The 14117-nt window shown below is 55.7% G+C and overlaps 2 protein-coding genes across 2 annotated transcripts in view; one reads left to right on the forward strand and one right to left on the reverse strand.

Moving 5' to 3' along the window:
• Positions 1-746, forward strand: part of LOC105991536 (L-gulonolactone oxidase) — a 12515-nt gene extending 11769 nt beyond the window's left edge. Inside the window, exons 10-11 of the mRNA XM_013024190.1 lie at positions 50-140; positions 618-746. Of these exons, the coding sequence (XP_012879644.1) occupies positions 50-140; positions 618-746 (220 nt within the window). The remainder of the gene's footprint in view (positions 1-49; positions 141-617) is intronic.
• A 5652-nt stretch (positions 747-6398) lies between these two features.
• Positions 6399-13743, reverse strand: Clu (clusterin). Its single transcript, XM_013024243.1, has 8 exons — positions 13592-13743; positions 12221-12369; positions 10427-10597; positions 9757-10168; positions 8474-8578; positions 7624-7853; positions 6839-7014; positions 6399-6622 (listed from the first exon to the last, which is right to left on the reverse strand). The coding sequence occupies exons 1-8, from the start codon at positions 13683-13685 to the stop codon at positions 6613-6615; spliced, it is 1347 nt and encodes a 448-aa protein (XP_012879697.1). The 5' UTR covers positions 13686-13743; the 3' UTR covers positions 6399-6612.
• Positions 13744-14117: the final 374 nt, after the last annotated feature.

Genomic DNA, 14117 nt, shown 5'->3' on the forward strand with positions numbered 1-14117 from the left:
TGCTAAGAGAGGGCCGGGCTGGCTCACCACCTGTTTCTCCTCACTGCAGGCCCTACGGCAAGGACGTCCCTCGGCTGGACTACTGGTTGGCCTACGAGACCATCATGAAGAAGTTTGGAGGCAGGCCCCACTGGGCCAAGGTAGGACTTGAGGCCGGAGCTGTTGTGCCGTGGCCTCCAGCAGAGGGCGCCAGTCCTCCCTGTTCCTCTAAGTGCCCAGGCTGACTGGCAGGAAATGCCAGGGCCTCACCTCCTGTCCCAGACCCCGGCCTCCTCGCCAGGGCTGCGGCTCTACCAGCCCAGAGGTTGCCATGAGAAACGTCCCCTCCGTAGCTTTATCTGGTTCTCACAGGAAGCAGCGAGCAGGATACCACAGACACCCACAAAGTGTATCACACAGCCGCCACATTGAAACTGGGCTCCCAGGGTGGCCTGGCCCCTTCCTGCTCTGCTTCCCAGCCCTCTCCTCCCCCATTCTGTTTGGCTCCCTACACCGTGGGCCCCGGTGCTTCGAGGAGGCCGGCGTCACAGAGGCTCCCAGGAAGGGGAGCATGGAGAGGCAGCCTCCAGACCTGTGCCTCTGACAGTGAGGCCCGTTGTCCCTGCTTGCTTCCACAGGCCCACAACTGCACCCGGAAGGACTTTGAGAAAATGTACCCTGCCTTCCCCAAGTTCTGTGCCATCCGTGAAAGGCTGGACCCCACGGGAATGTTCCTGAATACCTACCTGGAGAAAGTGTTTTACTGAGGGGGGAGAAAAAACAGGCCCCCCCTTCCTCTCCCCGCCCGCACCTCTCCCCACCTGCCTCCTGAAGCTTGAAGCCCTCCAGCCAGTGACCCCACTTCCCCTCACTTCCCCCTGTCCTCCGGAGCAGGAGGTCACCCCCACCCTCACCCTGTCTATGTCTTCCTGGGGTCTGTCCCCCACTTTCCTACCCAGAGCCATCGCACCTCTTTCCAAGAAGAAGGAGCTCCCTAGCCTGATCTGTCGAGGAGGAGCAGCCGGGCGTGGAAGTGAACTTGCAGAGGCCCGCAGAGCTCTGGCTCGGCCTCCCTTGGAACGGGACTCCTTAGCCAGAGCCTGGGCGGAGATAGAGGCCATGGGGGCCCCGCTCTCTTCCGTCCCGCGGGATCTTGGGCACCCGTGGGTGCACACCCACTGGCTGCAGGGCTGCCTCCCCCAGGCAGGTCCCCGGACCTTCTGGCCTCCACAGCCTGACCTTCTTTCTGCCTGTCCCTTGGGCCCAGGGCTCCTCTGAATGAAGAGGGTGCTCACTGGCTCTAGCACCCGCCTCTCCCCTCCAGGGTGACTCTTTGAGTTCTGCTTCTGGGGAAACAGGTCTCAGGCTTGCCTAGAAAATGTTCTTTATGTTTCTTTTTCCCACTTAGTTTCATATTTTGTGGCCTTCGGGAATGTTCTGTGAAGGTCACCTGTGGGCCAAGTCCTGTGCAGGAGTTAAAAGAAACAAGCTATCCTCCTGCCTTTGAGAAATGGGTCTTTCAATCAGGTAGCCATAAGCGGCTGCTGTGCAGAATATAAGAACTCAATAAAACCATTCAATATCAACAAATGCGCCGGTGAGTTCAGTAGACCTTTGTCTAACGGTAGCCAAATGGCGATGATGCATGAGAGATGCTCACAGCATCGCTGACTAAGGAAATGCCCTTCCACCAGCGTGAGTCCCCCTTCACGCCCGCCCTGTTGCCTGTGTTCAAAACCTGCTTTTGCTAAAAAGTACTCGCTGTTTATTGGGCCCACGAATGAACTAGAAGCAGGAGGAAAGCTCGATGAACGTCAAGGCGTCTGCAGCGCGTCTGTCTTCGCTCGGCATTCTCTCCGCAGTCCAGGCCACCCCCTGAAGTCCTGGAGGGCCGGCATCCGGCATCCGGCCACAAGGGATGAAACACCCCAAGGAAAGGAACAGCAGGCCTTGGACGGAGCCCCAGACCCCTGTAATCAACTGCCAACATCAGGATTGGTCTAAACATTCTTCTATTCCCAGGCAGCGGTGACTCCTGACCAGATCGCTCCCCTCGAGTGGTCAAAGCGAGAGCTTCGCCAGAACCACTCAGCTGATCCGCACCGTGCTCCGGCCTGGACTGTGAATGATTACCCATTCCTTTTGCCACCTGCACACGTTTTTTGTCTATTTAATCCAAAAACCCACGTGTCTGTCCTGGAAACAGGCGGACGGTCTGCCTTTGTCCCTCCACACAGCCTGTCCATTCTGTGCAGGGGGTGGCCATTGCTCCCTCCTCTGCCCCCCGCCATGGTGTTGGGGTGAGTGGTCAGACCTCCATGGGGATCCCCTCGTTTAGGCCTGGGGCCTCAGACTCCGGTCTCATCTGGATCAATGTCAACAATAACGAGCATTCTGGAAGCAGAAGCTAAGCCCTGTGTGGACGTGGGGCCCTGTGCTCCGCGGCTGGGGATGCGGCCTGGCCGCCGCTGGGGGAATGGCATGGTCCTGCAGGGCAAGCAGGCGGTGGAGCCGTGAGGGAGCGCTCCCCGCGTTCTCCACAGCCTGAGGGGGAAGACGCCAGGGTGCCCGCGGCCGGGCGAGTGGGGAGCCAACAAGGCCTTCCACACCATGGATGGCACCACTCAGCCCTGCGCCTGCCAGAGCCTGGGGCTCAGCCTGCCATACTCCATCAGCCTCACCCCTCCCTTTCTCATCCTCCTTCTCTTCCTCCTCCTCCTCTTTTCTCTGCTTCCTCTTCTTCCTCCTTCTCCTCCCCTCCCCTCTCTTCCTCCTCCTTCCTCTCCTTCATTTCATTTTGTGAGAACTACTAAGTGTTGTTGCTCTCCCACTGAAGCGATTCCCTCCATCCTTTTGCTTTTGTTTGGTCTTTCCCATCAGTCCTTGTGTTTTTGCAGGGGTGAAACCAGGGAGAAGAAATGCCCAGGGAGCTAACCCCTGAGGCCTCAGAAATCCTCAGGTCCAGCCACCCCACCAGCCCCGCCCCTCTGCACATGAGGAAACATCTCAGAGAGACGAAGACTCTCATCTCGTGTCACCTGCAAGATAGCAGGCAATGTCTTCCGTTTTCCCCACCAAACAGGCCTCACTGCTCTAGTTTAGATGGCTTACATTTTAATTCTTATACGCTATGAATCTGCAGCCTATTGCATTAGGACACTATGTTTCGGGGTTTATTGTGTGTGCCAGTTCTGAGACTTGAACTCAGGGCCTGGGCACTGTCCCTGAGCTTCTTTTTCCTAAGGCTAGCGCTCTACCACTTGAGCCACAGCACCACTTCTGGCTTTTTCTGTTTGTGTGGTGCTGAGGAGTGGAACCCAGGGCTTCCTGCATGCTAGGCAAGCGCTCTACACTGAGCCACCTTCCCAGCCCCAGGTCACTATGTTTTAAATTGTTAAGTAATGTTTTATTCTATTTTTTTGGGGTCCGGTCGTGGGGCCTGAACTCTGGGCCTGGGCACTGTCCCTCAGCTTTTCAGCCCAAGGCTAGCACTCTACCACTTGAGCCACCTTCCCAGCTCCAGTAATGTTTTATTTTCTAAATCCTGAGTGACATTTCTGCTTTGGCAGGGAAGGGTACTGGGACTGCTCCATGGGTTTTTTGGGGGGGAGGGAGGGAGTTGGCGCCTCACAAGTACTTGACTAGAAGAAGTAAGGGAGCCCACACACAATGGCTTCAGCCCAAAAGCTCAAGGTTTAGCGTAAAAGAAGTTCAGAAGAGAGAAGCAATCAAATGTTCTAGAAACAGCTGTTCCGGTTGCCAGGAAACCTGTGTGTCCTTTGGGGTTTAGGCTTTTGATAAATACAATCTGTTCTTTGATCTGGATCTTACTTTGCCTGAAGGTCATCTATCTAGAAAATTCTCCCAGCAAAGTCCTCTAGACTTTAAGTGTTGTGTTCTGAACCCAAAAACTCACCTCCTGCAGATGGCCTGTTACTGAGCTTTCTTGATTCTTCTGACTAGCACCTGTTCCAAGTCCCCCCCCCCCCGCCCACCCCGCCCTGCCCTCCAATCGGCTGAACCTGAGGCGGCGTCCCTAGCCCGCGCTGCCCCCTGGTGGCCAACTCTCTCCTCATCTCTGACAGGAAGGCCTGGGGCAGCCTGGGGGCTGAGGCCAGGGCTGCTCCTAGGGCTGCACTCCACAGTGATCAGTACTTGCCTGCAGCCTCAAGAATCTGGAATGGAGTAGAAGGAGAACTTCCCACGCCTCCCCGCCAAGGGGGAACTACCTCACAGCACAGCATCGAGGTTGGATTTAGGGTGAGAGGTTGCCCGCCAAAAGGAAACGGGCAGATCTCACGCATGGTGGCAGCTTCTCCCCGCGTGCCCTCCCCTCCAAGAAAAAAGAGGGGCCAGGAGAGCTCCGCGGGTCCTATGAGATGCGGCTACCTGGCCACCAGCTTCTCCCCAGCTGTAAAGACGCGGGACATTTACACGCCCAAGACAGAGCCGCCTCAGCTCCCACGGGTGCCTGGAACACCTCCCACGGGCGCCTCGAAACTGGCCCAGCGGAGCAGGCCACCTGGGTGGGAGGGGCTGGCGGTGGGTAGGCTTCGTAACCTTTGAACCATACAGAAGGCTTGTGACCTTGGGGTCGGGGCACGGCAGAGCTGTTTGGGAAGGACAAAGGCAGGCACTCATTGGAGAATGGAAGAAAAACCACTGAGTGTCGGTGCCTTGGCAGGGAAGACTGGGAGGAACCCACGCACCCAAGAGGGAGCCAGGGAAGCAGGCAGACTGGGCCTGCTGCCTTCCGCTGGTCTGCTCCCCTGGCTTCTGACACATAAGGGCCGTTCAGAGGTCAAGAGAGGCCCCGTCATTTCCCGAAAATCCCAAACCATGAAAGATGGACATTGGCCACACGCATTTGTATACAAACCCAGAGGAGGCGGTGCTGTGCTGGGGCCAAGGCCTCGGGCTGGATCTGAGGTTGGAGACAATGGCTCAGCCCCACCCGGCCCCTGAAACCCAGGTCCCTGGCACAGGGGGGAAGGGCGTGGAGCAAGGAGGCTCCAGGGAGCCTCAGACTTTTAGCACTGTCGGGTGTGAGCTTTAAATGGGTACATGAAGAGCACCCCAAGTCCTGGATAGAGTGACTGCCAGAATCTAGCAACTCCAGACCAGAAAAGAACAAATAAGGCCTCAAACATGTTTTATGACATTGATGCAATATGTAAGTTTTACAATTAGGTCTATTTAAACAAATCCCTTCTGACCTCAAAACCCTAATTAGGGCATGATTAGCAGTCGATTGATTTTACTCTGCTTTTTCCTTGAAATCAATACTAAAACACCAGAAGACTTCAGCTAAACCTTATAAATGTGTGGCTTACAGGACCCAGGTCTATTTTATACCTTAAAAGACAAGGCAGGTAACTAAGAGTATCTTGAGCTGCTAAAGCAGTTGCTGCCGGTCTGGGATGTAACAAGATTTGCAGTATATTTAATGGACAGAAATCTATAATAAATGACCAGTTTGAGGCTTTTTTTAAAATGACATTTGTACCATGGTTGACCGGTGTCACCTGCTGGCAAGATTGGGTACTGCAGCTCAGTATTCTCCAGAATGAGCAGCCACCATTGGGAACAACCTGTCTTTGGAGCAACAAAGAGACAAACATCGTGGGGAGGGCTAGGGGGTGGAGGGCCCCACGCACCGGGTTCTAAATCCACTTGATCTTTTGCAAACTAGCTTCTGTGTGTTAAAAGGCCCGTGTGCCTATGATCACCCTCTTTGCCCTAATATCCAACGTCGTCCCTCAAGCAAGTCCGCCAAGTTCTCACAGCAAGGAGCTCGCTTTGATAACCTGGTCTTGCTGCCCCAAACAAGAAGCGGTCAGCCAGACACTGGTGGCTCATGCCTATAATCCTAGCTACTCGGGAGGCTGAAATCTGATGATTATGGTTTGAGGCCAGCCTGGGCAGGAAAGTTCACAAGACTCTCTTCTCCAACTAACCAGCAAAAGGCTGGAAGTGAAGGTGTGGCTCAAGTAGTAGAACCTTGTGGGGGAAAAAAGAATCCAAGCAAGAACTCCAAGCCCTGAATGCAAGTCCCAGTTCTGGCACATGTGTGCACACACGTGCGCTCACATACACACCCACACCCACACACAGAAATTGCTGAATTCAGTCAACTCTGTCATGTATAACCTTATTCTCCACCATATGATATTCTACCCCTGCACCAGCTCAGATACTACTTTAAAATTTTTTGTTATTGTTATTGTTGTGTGTGTGTGTGTGTGTGTGTGTGTGTGTGTGTGTGTGTGTAGACCAGGGGGCTCAAACCCAGGGCCTAGTAAGCTACAATCCCAGACCCCTGGCCACTACATTTCTTACTCTATTTCTCTCCTTTTCTTCCTCCTACCAAAATGGAGGCGTGTGGGAGGTGGGGAGTCGCGGGGAAGAGGAGCCGGGAGTACTCTGACGACAGCAGTTTTATTGAATTAGTTGCATGGGGAAGCACGCAGCCGCAGGCGGTTAGAGTGCAGTCCAGAGGGAGGAGAGGCCGGTGGGCTGGGGGCTGGCCACGCGGACATGCAGAGCTCTATCTGGGGGGCCCGGGGCTCACCTTGGGGAGCCACACCCCGAGGCCCCTGCATGTAGAAAAGCAGCAGGAGCAGCGCTTGTATGTCATTCCTCCCTGGAAAAGAGGGAGGCAGGGGAGAGAAGGAGGGGTCACCGAGGCACCAGCGCACCCCCCTTCTTATCCACCTAGGAAGAACATTCCCCAAAGGAAACCATAAAATTCCCCGTGCTTTCCTAGCTCCTCCGTAGGCTCGGCCCTTTGCCCGCGCCCCAGAGAATCACAAGAGAGGTGACCCGCTTACCAAGAGTCACAAAAAGGCTGCCTGCTTACCGGTCCTTCCTGCGGTATTCCTGCAGGGCTTTCTCTGCCACTGTGTCCATAAATTTGGGGTTGTCCACAGAGACTTCTTCTGGGAGAACCACTGTGATAGGATCAGAGTCGAAGAGCTTCACCACCACCTCCGTCACGCGGGAGGGGGCGTCCGAGTCGGAAGTGTGGGTCGTCACCTGGACAGAAAGGGGAGGGAAGAGCCGCCATGTCCCGGCTGCACTGCGCACACCATGATTTAGGCCCCGGATGCCAAGTCCTCCCGCGGCCTGGGGATGGCTGACGGGTGGCTTGTTGCTAATCATCCAGAGATGGCCGAATTCACAGAGGCCCACTCCGGGGGACCGTGCCTGCCGCAAACGCAGCTGCCCCGGAGAGAAGAGCAGGCCCCGAAGAGTTCCTTTCCACAGCAGCTGGCCGGTCTGCGTTTGAAAGGAATCAAGACAGAAAGGGGACACAGAGGCGCTTCCAGCACTGACAGAAGCTGCTCTCCCTGACAAGAGAACAAGGCCGGGCTTCATGAGCCTTTCCGCAGTGCGGGGCAGAGAAGCAGTCCAGGCGCAGTGCCCCTGGCGCATCAACCACCGTTCTCCAATCTCCCACCAGCCATGGGGGCTCTCCCTTTGCCCATCAGGGCAGCTATGATTGGACGGTTTTCCCGTTATCCTGCCCTGAGATCAATGCCCATCCAAAGTTCTAAGTGGCCCCATTTCCATCCTGAGATGCTCAAGTCACCTCCCCACCACCAGGGTCCCCAGCATCCTACCCCTGGCGGTGACAAAACTTACTGTAGAAACCCGGAGGTAAGCCTGGTCTTCCCCCTGCGTGAGGTTGGCCAGCCGGGACACCCAGTTAAACTGCTGGTTCAGCTGCTCCAGGAGCGCGGAGGCGTTGAGCACCTTGGTCTGGTAGGACTGGAGTAGCCGGTTGTACTCCTGGGTCATCCTCTCCGCCATCTGCAGGGACTCGTTCAGCTCCTGCCGCAGCTGGGCCTGCGCGGGGCTGCTGGCGGAACAATCTGCCCAGAGAAGAGAAAAATACAATACACTCGCTCGGCAGGCAGAAACGTGGAACGTGTCGGGGAAGTTCGAAGGACAGAACCCAGCTCCTGGCTTCATCACAAGCCGTTGGTTATGGTCCCCGATACAAACAAAGCGTGGATAAAGACAAAGGTGGATAAAGATGCTGTTTCCTTCATCGAAAACATAAAAAAAGGTCTTGGGGGAGGGGGTGGATTCGTCTGGCAGGAATCACAGGTTTGAACCAGGATCCTATGATCCTGGCATGAGCCACGCGTGCCCGGCTGACATGCATTCCACCTCAACTCTCAGAATGTGCAAGTGAAATGTTGCCCATCTCCTGCGCTTGGCGCTGGGGAAGAAGATCACCGGGGAAAGGGGGGTGCCCTGTCCAAACCGCGGCAGGGCCCGTGCGGGACAGGCGCTTCACCTGGGACTGGCCCTGGGGTGAGTGCTTTACGGGGACCTCCCTGAGCTTCGGCCCCTGCGTGTGAAGCCAGGTCCACAGGTTACGGATCTGCTCTGGGCTGAGGCTCAGTTGCCCACAGCAGAACTCGGCGTTGAGGCTGCGCTGTGAGCTGCCGGTGCCCCGCCCCGGCGGCCGGCCCCGCCGACTCACCCACAGACAAGATCTCCTGGCACTTCTGGCACTGGTCCTTCATCTTGAGGCATCCCGTGGAGTTCCGGCGGATCTCCTTGCACACCGCCCGGTCATCGCTGCCCTCTGCGGGAGAGAGGGGCGGGGGAAGCGTCAGTGATTGGCAAGTGGGCCCACCCATGTCTGGGTCCCACTCGTGGGCCCATGGCTGTCTCCACGCCCTCCATGCTGCTGTGTGGTCCTCTCCGATGTTCTCTGAGTCAGGGAACGTCAGACCTTGGTCGTTCACCCACCGGCCTGGGCCTTTGCCCTGGGCATCGTGTGATGCCTCCCTGCCTCCCTCTCCTGCCCCAGGCCCTCACTGCACCTGCTATGCTTTGGCATCACGGCCTCCTCCACGCTGTGTGCTAACCCCGGCCCATTGCTCTCCGCGGGGCTGCTCAGTCTCTGGAACCCAGGCAGGCATCCCCCTTACAGCTCCTGTACCCCTGACACTAACCGAGCTCCACGTAACACTACAGGGCTCCCCCTGACAGAGCTGACAGTGCATGGGCTGGGAAGGTGGCTCAGTGGTAGAGCACTTGCCTTGCATGCCTGAGGCCCTGGGTTCGATTCCTCAGCACCACATAAGCAAAAAGAAAAAAGCCGGAAGTGGCGCTGTGGCTCAAGTGGTAGAGCGCTAGCCTTGAGCTGAAGAGCTGAGGGACAGTGCTCAGGCCCAGAGTTCAGGCCCCATGACTGGACCCAAAAAAAAAAAAAAGAGCTGACAGTGCAATCTCCCCACGCGGTGGTATTTCCAGGACATCTCAAGCCAAGTCCTGGGGCCAGGAGAACCACGTGGTACAGGACCCTTGTTGGGCAAGCGCTGAGAAAGAAAAGCACTCAAGTACTGCCTACTCACATCCCTGTTGCACTTCATTCATCTATCTGTTTGTCTGTCTGTCTATGCACTAAGCACCCATCCCCAGCCAGACCCCAAGGTCCCAGCCACGAATACCTTCCTGAAGTGCAACACAGGCTGTGGTATAACTCATTGCTACGGCAACCACAGCATATTCCCCAGAGTACCCAAGGGAAAGAAGCTCACGATTGCTTGGATGACCATCAACATGACAACCCCACACCGCTCCCTGCCCTGCAGTACTGGTTCTCCCTTTACTACTCTGCCTTGGTCCCTTCTTCTTTCAATGGGGCGGGCACCACCCTTGTGGGTTGCTAGGCAACACAGCGATGACAACTACTGAGCCCAGCATCTGACAGGCTCCCACCCCTTGTTGGGAAGAAAGAGAAGAGCCCTCCCTGACCTCCTGTGCCGTCCATGCTGGGGGACTGGAAGGCCGGGCTGTGGAACGGGACGTCCATGGCTTGCTGGGCCTGGTGGATCATGTCGAAGAAGGGCTGGAACAGATCTGGGAAGTCCATGTGTCCGTACGGGGACAGAGGCCTGAGGCTGCGGACCAGGCGCGACTTGGGGAAGAAGTAGTAAGGCCTCCGGTGGAAGAGGCCAAAGGGCGAGAAGTAGCGGGTATCCTGGGGCTCGTGGGTGAAGAAGCGGTCCTGGAACAGGGTATCCATGATCCGGGACGTCCGCGTGAAGCTGTCCTGCATGGCGTCCAGGATGTGGCTCTGCTGCCGGTCGTTCTCCAGCAGGGAGTCGATGCGGTCCCCGTTCATCCAGAAGTAGAAGGGCGAGCTCTGGTTCAGGAACTCCTCCAGCTAGGGCGCGGGCGAGAGACGCGGTGAGGGCGGACCCAGTGGTCCAGCTCAGGTTATTTTTCAGATAGGGTCTCACGCTTTTGCCCTTGAACAGCCATTCTCCTACCTGTGTTCCCTGCCTAGCGGAGATTACAGGCATGAACCACTGCCCTCAGACTCACCGTCAGAATCCACATGAACACACCAACAATTCTAAATTCCTCTCACCTAAGCAGGCACGCGGTTCTCCCCTGCCTCGAAGCCGTGGCTCCCCCTCACCTGCCTGCCCACCAGGCCAGAGCCGCTTCTGCAGACGCGGGCGTAGAACTTCATGCAGGTCTGCTTCAGGCAGGGCTTGCACTCCTCCCACAGCGCCGTCATGGTCTCGTTGCACACGTCTGGCAATTCCTTCAGCTTCTTCTCAGAGTCCCTCGTGTCTTCCAGGGCATCCTACGGGAAGCCAAGAGACCAGGTGAGCCACACAGACCATAGGCTTTCCTCTTCCCAACCCCACCCTGCCTGTCCACACCAGCGGTCGCAGGCCCTCCGCGGTCAGCCCTGTGAGCCCAGCCTTCCTTCATCCATCTTCCTGGACCGCTCTCCACACCTGGCTGTCAGCGTCCTCTTGTTCCCCTACCTCCAGCTGTTTCCTGCGTCTTCCCCTACCTGTTGGACTGGCCCAGACCCCTCCTCTCTCTGGATGCTGCGGATCATCTATCCAAGGATTTCCCTGGACACTGTGGATCGTCTATCCAAGGATTTCCCTCTCCCATGTCCTGCATTCCCTGCGCTCAGCACCTAGTGTTGGAGGCGCCTCCCCAACCGACCAGCAGCTCCCAGATCTCCTGACTCTGTTCTAACTGCGGTCCCTGGTGGGCAAAGGAGTCAGCATCACGTCAACCATGGAGACTCACACTCAAGCTCATGTCAGACGGGTCGGTAACTGTCGCAGGTTATCCCAAAGGCCTCCCAAATAAAGGCCCGAAGATGTTCATCACAGTATTCACTTATGGTAAGTATAGATTTACGTGTGTGTGTGTGTGAGAGAGAGAGAGAGATAGAGAGAGAGAGAGCGTGTATGTCAGAACCAACCTAAATGCTCAAAAGTCAAGGACACGTTCAACCAATTGTGGTACAGTAGTTCCTCCCTTATCAGCTGTGGTCAGCCACAACCCCAAAATATGACTGCAATTCAATATACATATATGAAAATGGAACTAGGAAAACCAGGGGGCAGGGGGGGCTGGGAGAGGAGCGGGAGAAGGATGGAAGGGGTGACACGATGGAGGTGTATTGTACCACACAGCGACAGGCTGAATTGAAACCCCTCTGTACAACTACTTAAAGATTATAAACTTATAATACAAAAGACTGCAGTCACACAATTTTTATTACAGCATAGTTGTTCTGTTTTGTTGTTGTTCTGTTTCTCTTGCGTGAATAAGCTACAAATTAAACTTTACCACGGAGACATAATATATATATATATGAATAAACATAACATGCACAGGGCTTGGTACCCTGCATGGCTTCAGGCTGGCATTGGGGGTCTCAGGGCAGATTGTTTGTGGTTAAGGGGGCTACACCATGTGCAGAGGGTAGGTTAGTATCCATTAACACATGGTTACAAGGGACACTTACAGTATAAGTTTTAAGTTTTGAACAGAGACTTTGTGAAAGAAGTGTAAGAACAGTAAGGGTAGATCAGATGTTAACACTGCTAACCCCTCCTCCATCACCACCACCACCACAGCCTCGCCCCGCGCCCGCACTCCAGGGCTGATCTTGGAGCTTGTACAAGGTCAGGATTTAGAAAAATCAATTGAAATGATCCAGGCATCAGGCCCAGGATCAGCCTTGTACCAGAACCAGATCCAAGATCCCCCCGCCCCTCCCCCACCCGCAGGCTTTCAAAAGCAAATGCTTTTCTCTCTACCCCTTCCCTACAGCCCCCAGCATCAGCTGACGCTGCCCTGGGAAAACCACAGATCACCATGGCAACCTTGCAAGATGCCCACCAGGACCCTTTCTTTTCCCCTCCAGCAGGGAGAGCCAGGGCAGGGCTCCGCTCACCTCCTTCTTTTTCTTTGCCTTCTCCAAGGTGGTCAGCAAGGACTTGCGCTCTTCGTTCGTTTTCTCTATTAGAGTCTTGATCTCTTTCACGCCCTGGACGGCGTTTTGAATCTCCTTAGTGATGTACTGACTCCCTTGGGAGGACATTTCTGTAACAGCAGGCCGGAGACAGAGCGAGGGGAGAGGAAGAGAGGATGCTGGGAGGTAACCCTGGAGCCAGCTGCACTGTCAGAAAGGCCTGCTCAGGCCAGGGGACGTCAAGGCCGGGCCCTTCTAACCCCACCCCACTGAACAGCCCAATGTCCCATCATGGCCAGGGGACCGTGCCCTATGCCCGCCACTGCCACGTGGCCCCGAAGAACCAGGGAACAGTTTCCAAGGGGGGGGGGAGGGAGAGACACCTAAACCCACGTGTGTTAGCTTTTAAGACTCGAAACAGAAGAACTTCTTGTTATTTGGGATACAAATCTTTGTGGAAACATCTGGACTTGGTCCCTGAGCACAGCACTCAGTGACTGGGGCGGGACAATGACTACACGGCTCTGTTCACCACGGAGACCGGCACGGCCCAGCACCGGGGCACCAGGAGGCCCTGCCACTCAGGTCCCTCGCACTGTGCCTACCCCATACCCGGCCCCTGGTGTGCATGTGATCTACGACTTCCAGCACCACTGTTGAGTCCAAGGGGAGAGAGGGAGGAGGGCAGGGCAAAAGGCATGGAACCCCAGAGGGGTTTTGGGGCACAGCCAGGCTGTACGACATATGTTCTGCGTCTGAAGATTGCTGAGAGACCTGGAGTGTTCACCACAAAAGTCCAGGTAACTACTAAGTAGCTTGATAGTGACTATCACCGCGCATGCGTGCGTGCGTGCGTGTGTACCACAGCATCAGGTTGCTTAGCACAGGACATTTGTATCTGATAATTATACCTCAATGAAGCCAAACACTAGGATGAGCTGGAGACAGCCTCGGGGGCCTGCAGCTGGGGCACGGGGGGTGTACTCACACCCAGGCCTAGGGAACATCTTGCACTCTCTCTATCTCCATCTATTTTTGCTTTAGCTTATTGTTCAGATAGATTCTTAGGCTTTTGCCCAGATCAGCCTAGGCCTACGATCCTCCTATTTCTGCCTCCTCAGTAGCTGTGATTGCAGGCGTATACTGCCACACCCCAGCAAGTCCTGGGTACTTGTTTTGTTTGTGGCTGCACTGGGGTTTTAAACTTAGGACACCTTGTGCTTGCTCGGCAGGCACTCCACCGTTTGAGCCACAGCCCCGCTCATTACTGCATTACGTATGCTTTTTAAATACGCCTGCATTGTTGCTTGTGCGTTCACTACCATGAACAGCGGGCCCCACAGTGGTACTTGCCCTGGAGCTCATTGTCGGAGACCAGCCGCTGTCCCTGGACCTGTCCACTCTCCCAGGCCAGCAGCAGGCCCACGCACAGCAGGAGAACCTTCATGGTGTGGCCACCTCCAATTCTGGAATCCTAGCAGGTCTCTGTTTGGAGAGAACAGAAGATCGACTGTCACGGTAACCACTAGGCAGTCTGCTGCTTGGCTGCCTCAACTTCCAGAGGCGGGGGACAAGTGGCCCTCAGCTGCCCCTCAGCTGCCACCACTGCAGTTACCCCGAGGAACTTGGAAGAAAAGATCGGGTCTGCCGCTGTCACCTTGAAGGAAGTGAAGGCAGGCCGTGCCGGGAGGGGCCACAGAACAGCCACACAGAGAAACTCAGGAGCTGGGCACCAGGCCAGCACAGAAGCTTCCTGAATCCTGGCCTCCTTGTTCCAAAAGGGCACGAAGCCTATCAAATCTTAAGAATGCCTCCCTTTTCATTCTCTCAACCTTCCATCCCTCTTCTTATGAAGCAGGACTGCACCCTCACCCACAGC

This window comes from Dipodomys ordii, unplaced genomic scaffold (assembly GCF_000151885.1).
Source record: "Dipodomys ordii isolate 6190 unplaced genomic scaffold, Dord_2.0 Scaffold74, whole genome shotgun sequence".
In the NCBI taxonomy this organism is placed as follows: Eukaryota; Metazoa; Chordata; class Mammalia; order Rodentia; family Heteromyidae; genus Dipodomys; species Dipodomys ordii.

Excerpts from the sequence above, each read along its gene's own strand:
- Clu (XM_013024243.1), bottom strand. The coding sequence starts at position 13,685 with ATGAAGGTTCTCCTGCTGTGCGTGGGCCTGCTGCTGGCCTGGGAGAGT. Across the intron at positions 12,370-13,591 it reads CTCCGACAATGAGCTCCAGG|AAATGTCCTCCCAAGGGAGT; the intron begins GCAAGTACCACT and ends CTGCTGTTACAG. Across the intron at positions 8,579-9,756 it reads CAGCATGGACGGCACAGGAG|AGGGCAGCGATGACCGGGCG; the intron begins GTCAGGGAGGGC and ends TCTCTCCCGCAG.